General features: G+C 42.2%; 1 protein-coding gene across 3 annotated transcripts in view; it reads right to left on the reverse strand.

The window, feature by feature from the left end:
• LOC137433978 (cytoplasmic polyadenylation element-binding protein 1) overlaps positions 1 to 19,791 on the reverse strand; it is a 66,995-nt gene that overhangs the window by 44,717 nt on the left and 2,487 nt on the right. For all 3 annotated transcript variants that reach the window (XM_078785880.1, XM_068126525.2, XM_078785879.1), the window contains exon 2: positions 8,652 to 8,913. In XM_078785880.1, coding sequence (XP_078642006.1) covers positions 8,652 to 8,829 — 178 coding nt within the window. In that variant the 5' untranslated portion in view covers positions 8,830 to 8,913. The remainder of the gene's footprint in view (positions 1 to 8,651; positions 8,914 to 19,791) is intronic.

Raw genomic sequence — 19,791 nt, forward strand, 5'->3', positions numbered from 1 at the left:
ACTGTGGTCTGACGAATCTGTGTTGTAGCAGATAAAGTCGAGCAAATGGAATGAGGTTGGTGCTGAAAATGTCAATAATTGACATATAATTTGATTCAAAAGTCTACAGTTTAATGTTGAGAAAGCCTCCCCAGCCCCCCTCCAAATTAATAACTAAAATCCAATAAACAGAGTAGGTGTGGCAATCAATTTCTCCATTTTAAGCTACAGCATATTTACATTGTGAATTGGTTGTCGCTCATTGTTGATTTTTTATTTTCGTATACAAGATTGAGGCTCGTGTAAGAGCTAACATTAATCACAAAAACATAAACTGACACATAAAACATATAATAAAGGGAGTGGGAGACAAGATGGGGAGAGAGAGGGAAGCACACAAGCACAACAATGGTAGAGAGCAGGGACATTGGGAGATCTGTAGGAGGGAGAGGGCTTGGGGGGATGGGGCAGGGGAAGGAGGGGGTGAGAGGCATAAAACAAATGGACACTGCTAGGACTTCCAGGAAAGAAGTCGGTATTTCAAAAAGGTGGATCTGGGGTGAACTAACGGGGGTAGAAAATATCAAGGTTTTGGATGGGGGAAGATAACAGATGGTGGTGAACAGCTGTTTTAAAGACCTGGAGGGAGGAGTGGGATTGAAGAGGGTGAGAGTTTGTTCCAGAGGCAGGAGGAAAGAGGAATGAAAGAGTGAAGGTGAGCAGAGAGTCTTGATTTTGGCAGTTTCACCAGAAGAGGATTGCTGGCAGATCTTGTGCGCCTTGAAGGAATATTTTGGGGACAGAGCTCAGACAAAGCTGGGTGAGCTAGGCCAGAGAGGAGTCGGTAGAAGACAAATACCACCAACCTGCCTACAGTGACCGAGTGAAACGACCTCAGAATCAGCTTCATCGCAGAAGATACCAAGGAGTCTGAAAGCTTTGGTTTCTATAGCGTGAAGCCGAGCTAGGTGTGAGGCAGGAGCAGCAGCCCAGAGGGGAAAGCAGTACTCCATCAAGCTGCAGATGAAAGCTTTATATGTGGTGAGAAGCTCAGGTGTGCCAAGGAAGGACTTCACATGATGGAAGATGCCTAGTCGGCGACTGGCTTTGGAGGCCAGCTTAGAAATGTGGTTTTCCCAGGAAAGATCATGGATCATGGAGACCCAAATGCTTGTGTGACAGAACTTCTTGGAGAGGATTGTTGAGAAAGTAGATGAGAGGGTTGTCCAGTCGGTCTTTTCGGAGAGACATAGTGAATGTGAGATTTGTCAGGATTGACAGACACGTTCCACTTGTATGACCAGTCTGATTTTGATCAGGTCTGCGGAGAGTGAGGAGGCTGCAGACTGCAGATCTGATGGATGAGATATGGAGCGGCAGAGAGTGGCACCATCAGCAATGAGACAGAGGATTTTCCAGAGAGTCAGAGAGACCATTGCCAAAGACCAAAAAAAGCACAGGGCCCAGAACACTGCCTTGGGGAACTCCAGCCTGAACAGGAAAGGGAGATGAGAGAATTCCATTCAGGGCCACACGTTGACTGCGACCATTGAGGACGTCTGCAAGCCATGTGTGGAGGGGTTCAATGGATACCATAGGAGGATAGTTTGGTGAGCAGGGCAGGGTGCCAGACTGTATCGAAGGCACGTGATATATCAAGGGAGACAGCTCTGATTTCCTGTTTGGCATTGAGGAACTCCATCCATTGTTGACATCAAAAGCAGCATGTCCAGAGTAGAATGACCTGTTCTGAATCCAAATTGATGATCCGAGATCAAGCCATTGAAGAGGAAGGATTTAATATCAGAAGCGACGATGGATTCCATGACCTTGCTGATAATTGGGAGCAGGGTGATTGGTCTGTAGTTGCAAGGATCTGTTTTTGCTCCTTTTTAATGTAAAGCGTTAATGTTCGCTGATTTCCAAGCTGATGGCAGATGACCTTGAGCAAATGAGAGGGTAAAGGGAATAGCGAGAGGGTGAGATAGAGCGGAAGAGCAGGATTTTAGGACCCATGGGCTGATGCCGTCTGGTCCAGTTGCAGAATCAGTCGAGGTTCGACAGAAACTTCTACACCTCGTCAGGAGGGAAGGACACAGAGTCCAGGAGCAGCTACGTACGACTGGGTACAGAGAGAGAAGAGTTCGGGACACAAGATTTTGAGACAAACACAGAGTTGAGACATTCGGCTTTTTCACGTGCGGTGTCAGCTGTGTAGCCGTTTGAGGTAAGGGAGGGGATGGAAGGGGAACAAACACCAGAAATAGATTTGACAAGATGCCACCAGGATTTGGAGGAGGGAGATACGTATATACCTACAATTTGCCATGGAACCAATCACTTATTACATAGGACTATGTGGGGCTGGACACTAATAGTAAATATAGAGTTAAAGAAAAATGTGACAAGTATCAATGCTAACTCTGGTGTTAGGCTAGCAGCTAGGGTGCCAGCTTAGGATCCTAGGATCCTGGGTTCGAAACCCGGTCGATCGCTGAATTAACGCCAGGGGGGTTGACTCAGCCTGTCATCCTTCCGAGGTCGGCTAATTGAGTACCAGTTCACTGGTAATTCCCTGTTTGTCGTTAAAGGCAGCAAAAAGGGTTGGCGGCAAAAAGGGTTGGCGGCAAAAAGGGTTGGCGTCAGGAAGGGCATCCGGCCGTAAAACATTGCTTCGAAAAGGGGACCGAAAAACAACAACAACCACGGTGCCAGAAAAAGACCAACCCCCGCTTTGCGGGGAAAAATGGCCTCTAAAGGTGGTTTTTTATATTTTTATCAATGCTAAACATTACATTTTAAGCCCATGTTTGAGAACAAAGTTCTGACATTTTGCTTGCTGGCAGGTAGGATAATGTGCAATTAACCAATTTCACACAAAAATATTTCACACAAACTGCAGCACAACTTCACGGTGACCCATTTCCTCCCCAATCAAACCACTCCCCTACTGCCCTGAAGAGCCAGTGCAAATAAGCATACTTGACTGTCATTATTCCTTTTCAGATCATCCTCATCCACCTCATTACCAAATTGCTGTCACTCCTTTATACAAGCATTCTCACTTTTATTTGTGCACACAATGCACCAGTTCAATGAGCAGAATCACCTTTACCTGCATTACCAATTTACCATTGTACAATCTAACAATTATACATACTGGTGAGGTGGCTAAGTACCCCACATGGAGACAATTGTGCACTTTGGGGTTCAAGCAACAAATTCGGCACACACGTTCAGGAAATATTTAAAATACATCTCGATAGAGGCATCTGGAATTTTTTCACCAAGTGGCCATTTGCCGATAAGGCCGCCAGCCAGGCCAACATACTTACATTTGCGTATAAACAAGCCCCGCATCTATTTTAAGTATCATTACATTTTAAACATACAATCAAATAGACATCATCCACAAAAATACTTCAACATGGCCTACATACAGTATATGTAGGAATTCATGTTTATCTGCTGAAAATCAAGAGAATGGGTTTGATCTTTGAATATAGTAAGTGTATCTATGGTATAGATTCGTACCTTATTGACACCTGTCGAAAAAATTAAGTTCAGATCCAATCTGCATTAAAATCAAACCACCTTGCAGATTTCGTCGTTCTAGTAATATAATATTCCACGAGTGCACATACAGGATGTACTCAAATGGTTGACTGCAGTTTTAGTCTTAAGACGTTCATATCATGAGAGCAATCTTTGATCTTGCCACATCTGTATACAGTCTTATGAACAGTCTCCATCGCATGAGCACAACACTGTGCATTTGAGAGCTACCTTTTTGCACTTGCGGTGGGTAGTCTTGCATCCTTTCTTGCAGTCACAGGAAAATAGACACGTGGCAAATTTTTGTGACTTCAGTTACGGTTGTCCAAACAGGCTCATAAAGTCTCAAGATTCTTTGTCTAGCCCCAGGCAGGACGACATGGAAGCACAAGACTAGCAATGTGTATGACCCCATACATGTCCTCTCTGATATAACAAAGGCTGATATTGTGTCACATCCTGTCAATGCATGAAACATGGGTCGGACTTAAGACTTTTCAGGTCAAATTCTGGCTGCCATTTGGGCTGCCAGATAGTGATGGGTTTTCCAGTCTGATTCTGATGTCCAAATGTCACTGCTGCTGATGGTCCAGCAAGTTTTAATCTCTGACATACTGTTTCACCATAGGCAATGCTCTCTAGCCAGGAGCAAATTCTGCAGCAAGATGAGAGTTGATAAACATTTTAGTTTCATCAACTAGTCTTCAAATTGCAAAAAAAGGGTCACAGGTACATGCCTTTATACAGACAAATATGTTAAAAACAAAATGCAATTAATGTCTTGCCTTGTATTCACATAGAGATTATATTATATAGAGATGAAGCTGAAGTTATTCTGAATGGTTGGGCATCATTCTCAGTTTTTTTTGCATCCCAAACAAGCATCGATTTTAGCCAGTTTCTGACTATTATAGGTGGTCCCCTGTGCACATTACATGCTTTTGTATATTTGGCGGCCATTTTACAAAATGGCCACCCTCAAAAAATGTTTGTGATGCCTCTATATCTAAAATAATTTACAAAATATTCCTAAACATTTCTGGAAAGCTTGGTGCTTCTACCCCAAAGTGCACCATTCATGAACTTAGTCGCTCCACTATGAATATTAAAAACCAACATATGAAGCGTTAAGTTAGGGTGCTATAAGTCACCAAGAGTTACCATGGGTAAAACAAAACACTAACATTGCACAACATCGTTTTCATACAGTTGTGTGGACTCAGGCAGTAGACGAAGGCGTGGCTCATTTTTATTTTTAACTAGCTGAATGCACCCGGCGTTGCCCGGGTTCTTTTTGAATGAATTTAATCTTCTGCACATAGGTCTTACTACTATAATTCAGCTTTTACTCGCGGTCGTAGAAGATTGACTACTATAATTCAGCTCAGCTATTAATTGCGAAATGGGCCCAGCCCGGCTGAGGTGGGCCTCGACCGGCCTCGCCACCTAGCCTATAACCTTCCCGGGGCCCGTCCCGACATTTTTTAAAGTTGTTTTTGAATGAATTTAATCTTCTGTACATAGGTCTTACTACTATAATTCAGCTTTTACTTGCGGCCGTAGAAGATTGACGATTACAGTCACGTGAAAAAGTAAGTACACCCCATGTAAAGTTTTGACCTTTTCAACATATAGCTATTTGATCTTCATTTCAACAATATTGAAAGATAAAGCTGATACAATATAACAAATATCATGAAACATTTACATTTTGTAGTCCATTGTATAATTTAAATAAACAAATGCAAATTTCACATGTGGAAAAAGTAAGTACACCCCTACATTTATCACGACTTCAAATACCTAAAATTAGAATCAGGTGCACCAGCTCAGGTGCAAATGATTAGAACATCGTTAGAGAGGATCTTGGAGGAAACTGTCTTATTTAAACCTCAGACATTTAGTTTGGTTTGCTCTTTGTTGTTGAAGTGTGCAGTGTCACCATACCTAGATCAAAAGAGCTCTCTGAGGCCTTCAGAAAGAAGGTTATGGGTGCCTACGAGTCTTGGAAGGAATTTAAAAAGATCTCCAAACAATATGAAATCAATCATTCGACTTCGGAAGATCATCTCCAAGTGGAGAAGATCCCAAACAACTGCCATCTTGTTCAGGCCAGGCCGCCCCGGCAAGTTCAGCCCAAGAGCAGACCGCAAGATGCTAAAAGAAGTCTCTAAGAACCCCAGAATGTCATCACGGGACCGACGGGTAGCTCTTGCCACTGTTGATGTCAAAGTGCACGAGTCTACCATTAGAAAGAGGCTGCACAAATTTGATCTACATGGGAGGTGGCCCAGGGGGAAACCTTTGCTGTCCAGAAAGAACATCAGGGCAAGACTAAAGTTTGCCAATGAACACCTCAGCAAAAACCAGCACTTCTGGAACAATGTGCTCTGGACAGATGAGTCAAAGGTAGAGCTATTTGGCCACAGTACCAGAAGATATGTTTGGCGAAAACCAAAGACAGCATTTGACCACAAGCACCTGATACCAACTATAAAGCATCGTGGTGGAAATATTATGGTCTGGGGCAGCTTTGCTGCATCAAGGCCTGGGCAGCTCACCATCATAGAATCCACTATGAATTCTTCATTGTACCAGAGGGTGTTGAGGATAATGTGAGGCCATCTGTCGGAAAGTTGAAGCTCAACCGAAGGTGGACCTTGCAACATGACAATGACTCTAAACATACCAGTAAATCCACCAAGGAATGGCTGAAAAGAAAGAAATGGAGGGTTCTGGAATGGCCAAGTCAAAGCCCGGATCTAAATCCCATCGAGATGTTGTGGGGGGATTTGAAACGAGCTGTGCATGCAAGAAACCCCTCAAACATCGCACAGGTGAAAGAATTCTGCATGGAGGAGTGGGCAAAAATTTCTCCCAGACGATGTCAGAGACTGGTAGACAGTTATAAGAAACGCCTCTTTGAGGTTGTTTCTGCCAAAGGGGGCAATACCACCTATTAGAGCCAAGGGTGTACTTACTTTTTCCACATGCGAAATTTGCATTTATGTTTATTTAAATTATACAATGGACTACAAAATGTAAATGTTTCATGATATTTGTTATATTATATCACCTTTATCTATCAATATTGTTGAAATGAAGATCAAATAGCTGTATGTTGAAATATGTTGAAAAAGTCAAAACTTTACATGGGGTGTACTTACTTTTTCACGTGACTGTATAATTCAGCTGAGCTTTTAATTGCGAAATGGGCCCAGCCCGGTTGAGGTGGGCCCCGACCGGCCTCGCCACCTAGCCTCTAACCTTCCCGGGGACCGTCCCGACATTTTTAGTTCTTTTCGAATGAATTTACGACTATAATTCAGCTTTTACTCGTGGCCATAGAAGATTGACTACTATAATTCAGCTCAGCTTTTAATTGCGAAATGGGCCCAGCCCGGCCGAGGCGACCTCGCCACCTCGCATTTAACCTTCCCGGGGCCCGTCCCGACATTTTTTGTTCTTTTTGAATGAATTTACTACTATAATTCAGCTTTTACTCGCGGCCATAGAAGATTGACTACTATAATTCAGCCCAGCTTTTAATTGCGAAATGGGCCCAGCCCAGCCGAGGCGGCCTCGACCGGCCTCGCCACCTCGCCTAAAACCTTCCCGGGGCCCATCCCGACATTTTTTGTTTTAGAGGTTTCCTCCTATCTTTGACTGTTCAGGAGATTAGCGCATGCAGACAAACAAACAAACGAGCAAAAACTTTCTTTTATATATATATATATATATATATATATATATATATATAGATAGAAGAAGATTATTGTATCCGGATCCTGATCATCAAAATTGAATCAATTCGTCCTTGTCACACTCCCAACCTGTTCATCAAGTTTTGTCCGAATCTGACCACAACCTTTTGAAATATCCTGCTAATAGGCAGACAAACAAGACAGACATAGACACGGGTGAAAACATAACATCTGTCCAGCTTCAGTGGCAGAGGTAATGAGATCCAAATTTTGGCTAATGCAGTCTCCCTCCATGTTAGCACAATCATTTGGAACTTGGAGAGGGTACCAGCAACAATCGCCTACCCTACTCTTTGCGAAAGACACCATGGGATATTTAACGTCCACCAGCAATCTATGCTAGTAGACAGTACCCCCCCCCCCCCCTCCCCCACTTAACTTCCTATCCGAGGGATGACTCATTCATCGATACAACTTCCTGCCGGTGAAGCATCAGTGTGACAGTTTATAGTCTGGTCAGGAATTGACCAAAGACAAGACAGGTCAAAAGCCACCCCTGCTACATCCTGCACAACACATGGTTTGTCAAGAGTGCGATTCAATGGCTGAGAAAACCATAATACAAGGATTACACATTTATCTTACACACAGGAATGGTAGAGTGGATAAAGACGTTTGCAGAGGGTGGGAAGAATACAGTGAGCAGGAGGGGGTCAAAACGTCTACTATTTTGTATAATATAATTAAAATATGGAATGTGTTTTGATTGTAACGAAGCTTCAATAGAGTTATGCATTACATGCAAGGGAGTGAAAAAAAAAATGACCTTGGACACTCAACCACCCAAAACCATACCCACTTCCACTTGCGGGTTGCTCTAGCATTGTGATGAAGAAAAACCTCAGCTACAGAGCATACAAGTACGGCAGATAGGTGAAATATTTGGGAGAATTGTGCCTTTGATACAAGCATGGCATTTGGCACAGTTAGAGTATGCCCTAAGGAAGATATTTGACCGTAGGGCCATCGCAGATTTGTCCTGTGACAACAATGGCGGCCATTTTTCAAAAAAGGACAAATCTGCGATGGCCCTATAGCCAAATATCTTTCTTCGGACATACTCTGTGTGCCAAATGCCATGCTTGTATCATCAAAGGCACAATTCCTGCACCTATCTGCCATACTATACCTAAAATAGTTCAAGGACCTCCTCTTCAATGGGACCAGCACAAATAATTAAGGAGCAGTATAATCAGGACATAAACACACATTAACTTTTTCTTTTAACTAACAATCAACTTATTCTAATATAAAGCAATCAGTAATATGCTCCACACTCTCCAACTGCCCCCCCCCCCCCCCCCAAAACTCCCACCCCATCTTTACTTCCTTATCCAGATCAGTCCTTCATACCAATCTCTTGGTTGCTGACGTTGGTGCACAGTCCAGGTGCCTTTACCGTTCCAAGCCCACAAAGCTCCGAAAGACCCAGGCCCCCAAGACTCTCAAGGCCTCCTGGAGTAGCACCTCCCCTTTCCCCAGGTCGCTCGCCACTTGTCCCGCTAAGGAGACCACCCAGTTGGTGGAACATGGCTGTTGTCGCAGCAGCTTCCGAGTTATCACCAGGCGTCACCTGCCACAGGTTGTGCTGACTCGAGCCAAAGCTGCATGCATTCTGGAAAGAAAATAAGGTAAATGTTGCTATGGCTAGACAGCAAAATGGGAAATATTAGTGCAAATAGTCATTTAAGCATAAAAAGACAAAAAAAAAATTAAAAAAAATTTAAGGAGAAAATGAACATGTGCAAACATTTTTGACCAGCTGAGTGGGAAAGTTTTGAAGCATAGGAAACCAAGTGTGCACACAAGTAAGGACTTAAAAAGCCAGAGAACCTCCCACTCAACAGGAGAGGGTCAACAAAGCAGGAGAGAAACTGGCCAGTCTTAGCTACTTCCTCCTGGAAACAAGCAAACGACGACGTGAAAAGTGCATTCATCGCCCAGGCACAGGACTAACTGTTGCCGAGGAGCTAAGCATTTACCAACGGCAAGACTCAGTGATCGACACGATGGTGCCACCAACAGCCATTATAACTCAGCAGCAATCATAAGCCAATAACCTGGCACTCTTGAAGAGCCATAAGAGTTAAAAACGAGACTATAATCTTGCAATGTTGGCAAACTAGCACCAGAATCATAAACAAACACGAACTGTATGCAGCATATTTTCAATGGTTAGCAGGCAGCCAATCACAAAACTAGTGGAGTTGACATTGGTGAGAGAAAGGGAAAGATAAAAATAAGAAAGAAAGAACCTAGAACTGAGTAACAATTATAAAAATGAATAATCAAAAAGCTTGCACAGCCAAATAAAGTGCCAGAAAATGGCAAGAATGGACATGCAGCAATCAATGTGTTGGAACATCTCACCAGTGTTCCAGATGATAGATCAGAGAGCACAATTAAACAGCCATGAAGTAGACAAGCCTTGGTGGTGTCCAAATTCAAACAAAGACAAAAAAAATAAAAATAAAAATAAAATAAAAACACGCCAGATCAAACAAAGGGTTAAACTGCAGCAATCACGGAGCCCGATAGGACAGATCATTATAAACTTCAAATGTTTATATACAGCACTATTATACCGTTTAAATAACACTGGCTAGTCAAAAACAGCACAAAGACGGATGCAGCGACAGGGCACATGAGCAGCAATCATAGGGGGAAGCACTAGTTTAGAAAGGTGGCACAACATTAGCTTTGAAGGTGATGGGATGAGCATTTCTTTTTATTTTACATATGGACACAAATATTACGCACGCATACACATACGCGCATAGATCGAGATGGAGCTTTGTGAACAGACATGGCTCCAATGAACCGTGGGAAAATCCGGATACCAGAAGTGAAGATATGAAAAGAAGGGGATAGGAGTGGCAGGGCCATGGCTAAGGTCCCCGCTTGGATGTGGAGACGGGGAATGACACGTAATGTGCACAGCTCTGTGAAGAGCAGGTCGAGGAGGTGCAGCGAGAGGTGGACCGTGGTGATACGTTGATCGAAGTGCTGAAAAATTCCGGGGTATTGACCTTGATGGCAGACGCAAGTCTTGGCAATGAAGGTGGAAGTGAAACGAGTGGAACGCGATGCCCTGTAACTCATGCATAGTCCAGACTCTTGGGTGAGCTGCACAATAGGTCTCTGGAGGGTCCCTCAGTAGAAGGGGAGGAGGTAATGAAGATGGGGCACAGTGAAACATCTAGTGTTGATAAAAAGAAGAAAAATATCTCAAGCAAAGAGTCACATGTCTCCTGTAGGGGGAACCCAATGCCTGTGCGGCCACTCCGAGCAGCAAGAAAAAGCACTAAGAAATAATGACTGCACCTTCTTAAGCGAGGAAAAACAGACATGATTATGTACCAAAGAAAGAAGTCATAAAGGTGCTAACTCTCACAACCATCAAAGACAATACTCCAGAGGAGAAATCCACAAATGGAAACCTGGAGTGTTGAGAGGAGATAATCCTCCAATGCAAGATGTATTCCACACATGAGACATGGGAGAGTAAAGGTAAGTGTGAACGGTTCAGGAAGCAGCTGAAAAAAACCATAACTGGCCACTAGGACAGAGACAGTCCCCCTTGATAAATTTGAGGTCTTTTCAACAATTAAAATACATCAAGATAGAATGGAAGAGATTACATCTAAGGCAAGGCAAACAAGTGACAAGAGATTAGAGTGAGGGGAGTTAAGTGCTTGCTTGAAGGTAAAGACAGATGGCAGGAATTTGGCTGAGATGGCACGAGAGGAAGTTTTGGCTGTGCAACGAGATGGGGTCCAAACCCCGACAGAGCCGGTCCAAAGTCAACGAAGAGTGTGGCAAAAGGAAAGAATGACGGTGTACCCTTGAAAGAGGGGCAAGACCAGTTCAGAGACAAGGATCAGGTGACTAACACACAAACGAAGGAGAAAATAATGGAAAAGACAGATGGTGATGGGCAGAAAGACAAGAAACAGCAGCAGAATGAGGGAGAGGAGGATGGTGAAGATGAAGAGCAGTATAGACTGGAAGAAGAGTTAGCCAACAAAATAGAAGAGATGAAATTTATAAAACTCAAAGACCAAAACATTATCGCTTAGAAAACAATAAATGGACAAAAAGCTTAGTGAGGCAAACCAACCATTCAATTTGAAACAGGTGTCCAGTCAAACATTCGTTGTTGGACGTTAAAGATCCCATGGTGCCCTTCACGAAGAGTAGGCAAGCTATCGTCGGCAACATGACCAAACGCCAAATTCCTGCCCAGCCGTCGGTTCTTGAACTCGGGCCAAGCTTCCCCCAGTTGACTCCAAAGAAAGGTGGGGTAATGGTGGCCATTACAGAACAAGAGAATGCAAATTGTTTCAAGGCAACTGTCCCACCACAGGATTCAATGTACCATGGGAGGAAGGTTATGATCACTGAAGAGGATATGGGATGAAGCTGTACATAAGAGAGCAGGTTTCTGTGGAAGAATTACCAGGCAGAGTTCATATCAGGGACAGCAGATTATAGGAAACCAGTCCTGAAGTGTGATGGTGCCTTGCTGTTCCGGCCATTCTGCCCGAGTGAATTGCCAGACTCGACAGCACTGAGACGGCTCTGAGGATAGCCATAGAGATCTTGATGCTAACAAGCACATGATCAGATGAACAAATTGAAGCAGAGGAACACCAGACATTCGCGAGGAAGTTTGGCATAAACAAATCCAAAAGGGAGGATTTGCCATTGGGAGAAATCTGGGTCAGAAAGTTTACAAATGGAGCAAAGCCGATTATAGTCACATAATTCCTTTCCTGAAATGCCATGGATGAAAAGAGAGGTACTAACACCGAGTCAATGGCGTGGTGACAATTGCAATCACCACTCGTCCTGCTGCAAAGGCTGAAAAAGGCCTTGGTTGGACTACTATGGTGGTGAGAATAACATTTGTTATCATATCTAAAACTGACCTCAGGTTTGTGGAGTTTATGAAAACGTCATGACAAGCTGAAAAGTGATGGCAATTTGCATCCAACATTATTTTCCAACATGGCCACCACCTCCAAATCCAACTCTCTTAATCACTTTTTCGGACAATGAATTTGCATCCCATGGGAAAACGAATTTGGTGCCTAAACCTATGTTTTCAGGATCAAGCAATACAACGAAACTATTCACACTATTAAATACAACTGACAACAGTCCATTTAGAACTCTCAAACTACTAATCCTCCGATTCATTGTCACTCGCTGTCATATAGCGCTGCATATGTTTGAGGATGTTAACATGCAGTAGGGTTATTCAATGCATTAATTGGACACTGAGGTGCATGGTTATTCATTTGAGACAAATACACTGGGGATCACACCAATTTGTTCGGCAATAGCACACGACGTCGTTCAACATCCTGAGGTAGCGGTCGGCTGATTCATCAACTTTGGCCTTGTAGATGCCCCAGCTGGGGTTCCCTCGTAACCAAAGTCTGAAGGATTCAAAAACTTGCATGCCAATGACAGCTTCTTGCCATGTCCGCAGCTGATGTATGCACCATTGAAGGTGTAAACAAAAGCCTTCTTCTGTTGGACATAGCTCATTCGCAGGTATTTTATGACTTGCTTTCTCATACCTGAGAGAATTAAATGATTCGCAATCTGCTTTGCCATACAAAGCCCCACCAAATTTTGTGGCTACAACCTTTTCCTATTTTTGCAATGTCAAACCTTTTTCTCAAATTGGATAGAGCATGGAAGTTTTCAGTGCCCTGCATCAAACGGTACGCCACTCGCTCACTTCCCATGCCCTTGGAAGGAGCTCAACGTCACAACCGCTTAAACAGTAAACTGGCAACATGACGTCATGCTATTTTTTTGCCAACGTCATTTTGTGGATTGGGATATACCTCATGAGATTGGCATGCTTCCCCTCTCTGCCGGTGAGAAGAAATTTCTCCCTCAAGCTGATAGTAGTGTGGCGATGTAAAAGCAGCACAAGGACATCAGTGTCAGGACTGCATACCACAATATACTTTGCTCACATTTCTGCAGCAGCTATGGTATCGTTATGTTTGTGGGGGGTAGGTGATGGAATACCATAGTAAAGATAGGATTGTGTAGATATAGCATGGACCGTGGCCAAGTAGGAGACATCTTGATGTATATAAGTAAGGGGGAGGGGGGGGGTGAAGCTGTGTTAATTAGATAAGGGTTAAGGTTAGTTTTCCCCCAGTATGCGATTGCCTCCTGTGGTTTTTTTTTTTCCCCTCTACGTTTTTACATTTACAAGGCCAGCCATGCAATCACCTCCATTAACCAACAATGACCGACATAACCCAGAACATTCCCGATCGGGCTAAACCCCACCTCCATGAGATTGTAACTGGCAGGCCACGCCCTGAGCTTTGTCATTGGTCAAGGAGAATAGGGTGATTCAGAGCTCGGCCATTGGTCAGAGCGAGAAGCTTCGACAGGGAGGAAGGAAGAAGAGTGAATTTCTTGGCTCTCACTCAGTAGTGGTCGTATCAAGGAGGAAGGCGGCGCCATTTGGTGTGTGTGAAACTGGTGGGTAGAGGGGGGGGGAGGAGAAAGAGAAAGAGGGGAGAGAGAGGGAGGAGAGAGAGAGAGAGAGGAGAGAGAGAGGAGAGAGAGAGAGGAGAGAGAGGAGAGAGAGAGGAGAGAGAGAGGAGAGAGAGGGGAGAGAGAGAGAGAGAGAGAGCGGTGTCGACAATTTTGATTGTGGTACGGGAATTGCTGGCACTTTGTGGGGCTCTTGGTGTTCCGGACGGAGTGGAGCGCAAAAGAGGACCACCCACACAAATTACCTCACATTTGTGGTGCCGCGGAGAGCGGCTCCACACCATCTTGTGCGCTTCCCGTGCAGTGACTTCGATGTTTGACGACCACCAGGCTCCTAAAAAGACCATTTCTGGATGCAAAGCTGAGTGCTGGTATAAAGGGGGGCAAATTATTTTATTTAATCTTTCCCCTTGTCTGTTTTTGAGTCAGTGTGGAGGGTCCCTCAAAGTATGATTTATTTTACCTCAATCTTTATTTCGCCTTGTATTTATTTTCATTAAACCATTATTGTTGAATTTCCTTGTGTTCGTTTATTTGTTGTGGGTTCGAGAATAAACCCATGGGTTTCGCCAGGTAAACCCTTTGTTTCCTTCCATCCCGCACGTGCCAGAAAGTACCACCAATTTTCGGGCTGCCGCCTCGGAGTTAAGAACGAACGGTCATTCGTCACCCAGTGGTCTTAATCGCTGGGCGACACGACAGTATGTACCATAATCCTGGTCCTCAATTTCTATACTACTACCATTTGTGATATCCATGACCTTGTTGCCCTGCCCATCATTGGCATAGTGTCCACTTGTCAATCAGTAATGACGCTGCATTTGACGATATAGTCTGTGTACAATAAATCTAGATTTGTCTGGTTCTCTGCTTTTGAAAGGAATCGTTTACAGTTTGGAAGTATGTTAATTTCTGGCCGAATGTGGTAAGCAATACCACAATCACCCCAAGTGTGTGGTGGGAAAAATCACAGCCATTTACAGAAATGTATTCTTGGATTACTTAAGGGGGAGTGAATATTGCATCTGACTGCATGCCGATCAAAAATGATGGCATCATATCCAGCTATCTGACTGATCTCACCTGGTATACTTAAGTCAGCAGTTTTTGGATCGGTGATAGAGCTTCGACAGCAACAAGGTCACCACTGGAAATGTCATTAAGCCGAGCAAGCATCTCCGGGATGCCACATTTCTGAACTGCTTCCACAACCTTTATGTACATGTCACTGCTGTAGATTTCATTGCCGATGGCAGACTGGACGAATGACCATGTGGGCCTATGCTTGGAGTTGGACTGAACCACACAAAGTATGTTTTTGTTCAGTGAAAAACAGAGCTGAAAATTAGAACAGGTAAGGTGGGCACCAGTCTGCCACCACTTATGGTTGGAGCTTCATGTTTACCCACAATCCTTTTGAGATGCGATGAACTTGTGCATGTCGATCTTCAATATCTGATACCGGAATGAAACTTCAAAATTTCTGCTTTCTCAAAAGTCCCTTTCACACGTCGTCCTGTTCATCGCCACCATGGATTGGATTCAAACAAAATACACATTTTCCACTGTCAAACATTTCCAGTCGACGCCTTTAAGATGCCAATGCAATAAATTTTGCAGCCACCTCAACCAATAGTCTGGATTCTCTATACTTCTGAAAAAAAAACCAAAAAAAAACAATAGTTCCTGTTGAAATATGTACATCAAAATGTAGTTCTTCAGCACACCAAGGGTGTATGTAGAGAGCAGGTGGTATTATATTCGGCCACCGCATTGCCACACCATTATGGAACATGAACAACTATTCATCTGACATTCAAAAAAAAAAAATAATAATAATAATTCCATTGATCTCCTTGCCCCATGAGGCATTTGGATTCATGGATAGCAGCCATGTTGGAAAATGGCAGGGTGTGCAAATTGCCATTACATGTTTTCATGAAGTCGACAACCACCAAGGCCAGTTTTGAATACGATGTCAAATATAATTCCTGCCGCGGTACCCACCTCTTTAGCCGACATGGATGAGGAAGAGAGGGGAAGAGCGGGGAAGAGCGGGGAAGAGAGGGGAAGAGAGGGGCAGTGCTTAAAAGTTGATCCATGTTGAGAGAGATATAGATATATATATATATATCTATATATAACTGTCACTACATATATATATATATACACACATGTATGTATGTATGTATGTATGTATGTATGTATGTATGTATGTATGTATGTATGTATGTATATATATATATATATATATATATATATATATATATATGTATGTATGTATATATATATATATATGTATGTATGTATGTATATATATATATATATATATATATATATATATATATATATATATATATATATATATACACGGTGATTGAAAAGTAACTCCCTATTTTAAAATACTTATAATTTATTTCTTAACTATAATTTTTACAAGAAATGGATATAAGAAGAAAGCGTATAGCATGAAGTTTTATTTAAAATTCGATATGGGCACCAGAATTCGCCACCAGCTTCTCAAGCCGCCCGGGAACCGTGTCAACTGATTTCACCAGGAACTCTTGTGGGATGGAAGACATAACTTCTCGTATTCGCCCTTCAGGTTCTTCCAAAGTCGTTGGTTTGGTACAGTAGACTTGCTCTTTTACCCAACCCCAAAGAAAAAAGTCACATGGTGTTAAGTCAGGGCTCCTGGCTGGCCACTCATACGGACCACGACGACCCATCCATCTCCCAGGGAAGTGGGCATTCAGCCATTCACGAACAACAATAGCAAAATGTGGAGGAGCACCATCTTGCATGAAAATCAAATCTTCAACATTCTCCGAAGCACTGATAATTGGCCAGATTTCGTCTTGCAGCATGGTGAGGTACCTTTTGGCATTCATGGTATCGCGAAGAATGAAGGGACCTACATTCTTTTCCGAAGTCATTCCACACCACACCGTTACCTTGGGCCGATATTGCGTTTTTTCAGAAATAACACGAGGATCTTCTCCTGCCCAGTAATAGCAGTTGTGACGGTTCACAAACCCAACGATGTGAAATACCGCTTCATCAGACCAGAGGATATTTTTTAAAGAGATCAGACCAATCTTCATACCACGAGCTGGGCATGCTCCTGCAGGGTAAGACATCCAGCCATGTTTGTAGGGCTTCCGAATTTCAAACAAAACATAATCTGAAAAAAAACCAACACAGATTAAATTCTCATACATTAAGGAACAAACACTAAAAATGAGAAAAATATTACAATAAATAAATAATTTCTAAATATTTTAAAATAGGGAGTTACTTTTCAATCACCCTGTATATATATATATATATATATATATATATATATATATATATATATATACAGTATATATATATATATATATAAATATATATATATATATATATATATATATATATATATATATATATATATATATATATATATATATATATATATAAACAGTCACGTGAAAAAGTAAGAGCACCCCATGTAAAGTTTTGACTTTTTCAACATATTTCAACATACAGCTATTTGATCTTCATTTCAACAATATTGATGGATAAAGGTGATATAATATAACAAATATCATGAAACTTTTACATTTTGTAGTCCATTGTATAATTTAAATAAACATAAATGCAAATTTCACATGTGGAAAAAGTAAGTACACCCCTACATTTATCACTACTTCAAATACCTAAAATTAGAATCAGGTGCACCAGCTCAGGTGCAAATGATTAGAACATCGTCAGAGAGGATCTTGGAGGAACCTGTCTTATCTAAACCTCACATTTCGTTTGGTTTGCTATTTGTTGTTGAAGTGTGTGGCGTCACCATGCCTAGATCAAAAGAGCTATCTGAGGCCTTCAGAAAGAAGGTTATAGATGCCTACGAGTCTGGGAAGGGATTTAAAAAGATCTCCAAACAATTTGAAATCAATCATTCGACTGTCGGGAAGATCATCTACAAGTGGAGAAGATTCCAAACAACTGCCAACTTGTTCAGGCCAGGCCACCCCAGCAAGTTCAGCCCGAGAGCAGACCGCAAGATGCTGAAAGAAGTCTCTAAGAACCCCAGAATGTCATCACGGGACCTACATGTAGCTCTTGCCACTGTTGATGTCAAAGTGCACGAGTCTACCATTAGAAAGAGGCTGCACAAATTTGATCTACATGGGAGGTGTGCCAGGAGCAAACCTTTGCTGTCCAGAAAGAACATCAGGGCAAGACTAAAGTTTGCCAATGAACACCTCGGCAAAGACCAGCACTTCTGGAACAATGCGCTCTGGACAGATGAGTCAAAAGAAGAGCTATTTGGCCACAGTACCAGAAGACATGTTTGGTGAAAACCAAAGACAGCATTTGACCACAAGAACCTGATACCAACTGTAAAGCATGGTGGTGGAAATATTATGGTTTAGGGCAGCTTTGCTGCATCAGGGCCTGGGCAGCTCACCATCATAGAATCCACTATGAATTCTTCATTGTACCAGAGGGTGCTTGAGGATAATGTGAGGCCATCTGTCAGAAAGTTGAAACTCAACCAAAGGGGGACCTTGCAACATGACAATGACCCTAAACATACCAGTAAATCCACCAAGGAATGGCTGAAAAGAAAGAAATGGAGGGTTCTGGAATGGCCAAGGCAAAGCCCGGATCTAAATCCCATCGAGATGTTGTGGGGGGGATTTGAAACGAGCTGTGCATGCAAGAAACCCCTCAAACATCGCACAGCTGAAAGAATTCTGCATGGAGGAGTGGGCAAAAATTTCTCCCAGTCAATGTCAGAGACTGGTAGACAGTTATAAGAAACGCCTACTAACGCCTACTTGAGGTTGTTTCTGCAAAGGGGGCAATACCTCCTATTAGAGCTAAGGGTGTACTTACTTTTTCCACAGAAGGAAATGGCATTGTCAATTTTTTGTTGAATAAATTATTGCAAAGTAATTTTTCATTGTTTTTTGTTCATTTAGATCACCTTTATCTATAGATAGTTTAAATGAAGATCAAATATTGATATGTCCACATATGTTAAAAAGATTAAAAAAACATTTCATGCGGTGTACTTACTTTTTCCAAATGCGAAATTTGCATTTATGTTTATTTAAATTAATACAATGAACTACAAAATGTCGTTCACGTGACTGTACATACATATATATATATATATATACATATATATACATACATATATATATATATATATATACATACATATATACATACATATATATATATATATATATACATACATATATATATATATATACACATACATATACATACATATATATACATACATATACATACATATATACATACATATATACATACATATATACATACATACATATATACATACATATATATATATATATATATATATATATATATATATATATATATATATATATATATATATATATATATATCGTTACGGGCTCCTCCCCAAACCCCCTGGTCACGGTGTACCTCCGAGCCCCGAGAGGAGTTACGGCAGAAAGATGTGTTATTCTGTATGTCAAAGATCAATGGTGAAGCCACACCAATTGTTACAAACCAACAAGTATTGTATTAAGACCACACAGGAATAACAGTACAACAACAATAGTAATCAATTGTACAACCAATATATATTTCCTATGATGGTACCATCAGGTTCGTACAATATAACTCACTGTGCTCCAAGTGAGCGAAAAGAAGAAGATTCCCAATGTCTCTAATCCCGGCTTCAAGCCAAAGTTGATCCGCTCCAGCGATCGTCAGAACAATGTCCAATCGAGACCAGAATCCCGTTCGGATGACAGTCACAGTCACGCGGCCAAAAGCTGCGCAAAGGCGCCCTCCAGGCGACTGGAAAATCCAAAGGCACCCACCAGTCGACTGGGAAATCACACCCTCGGGTATGGACGTTTCACGGCTCAGTCGGCGAACCGCAAATTAACCTTCAAAAGCCACG

The sequence above is a fragment of the Myxine glutinosa genome, chromosome 10, assembly GCF_964187855.1.
Source record: "Myxine glutinosa chromosome 10, kmMyxGlut1.1, whole genome shotgun sequence".
Taxonomy (NCBI): domain Eukaryota; kingdom Metazoa; phylum Chordata; class Myxini; order Myxiniformes; family Myxinidae; genus Myxine; species Myxine glutinosa.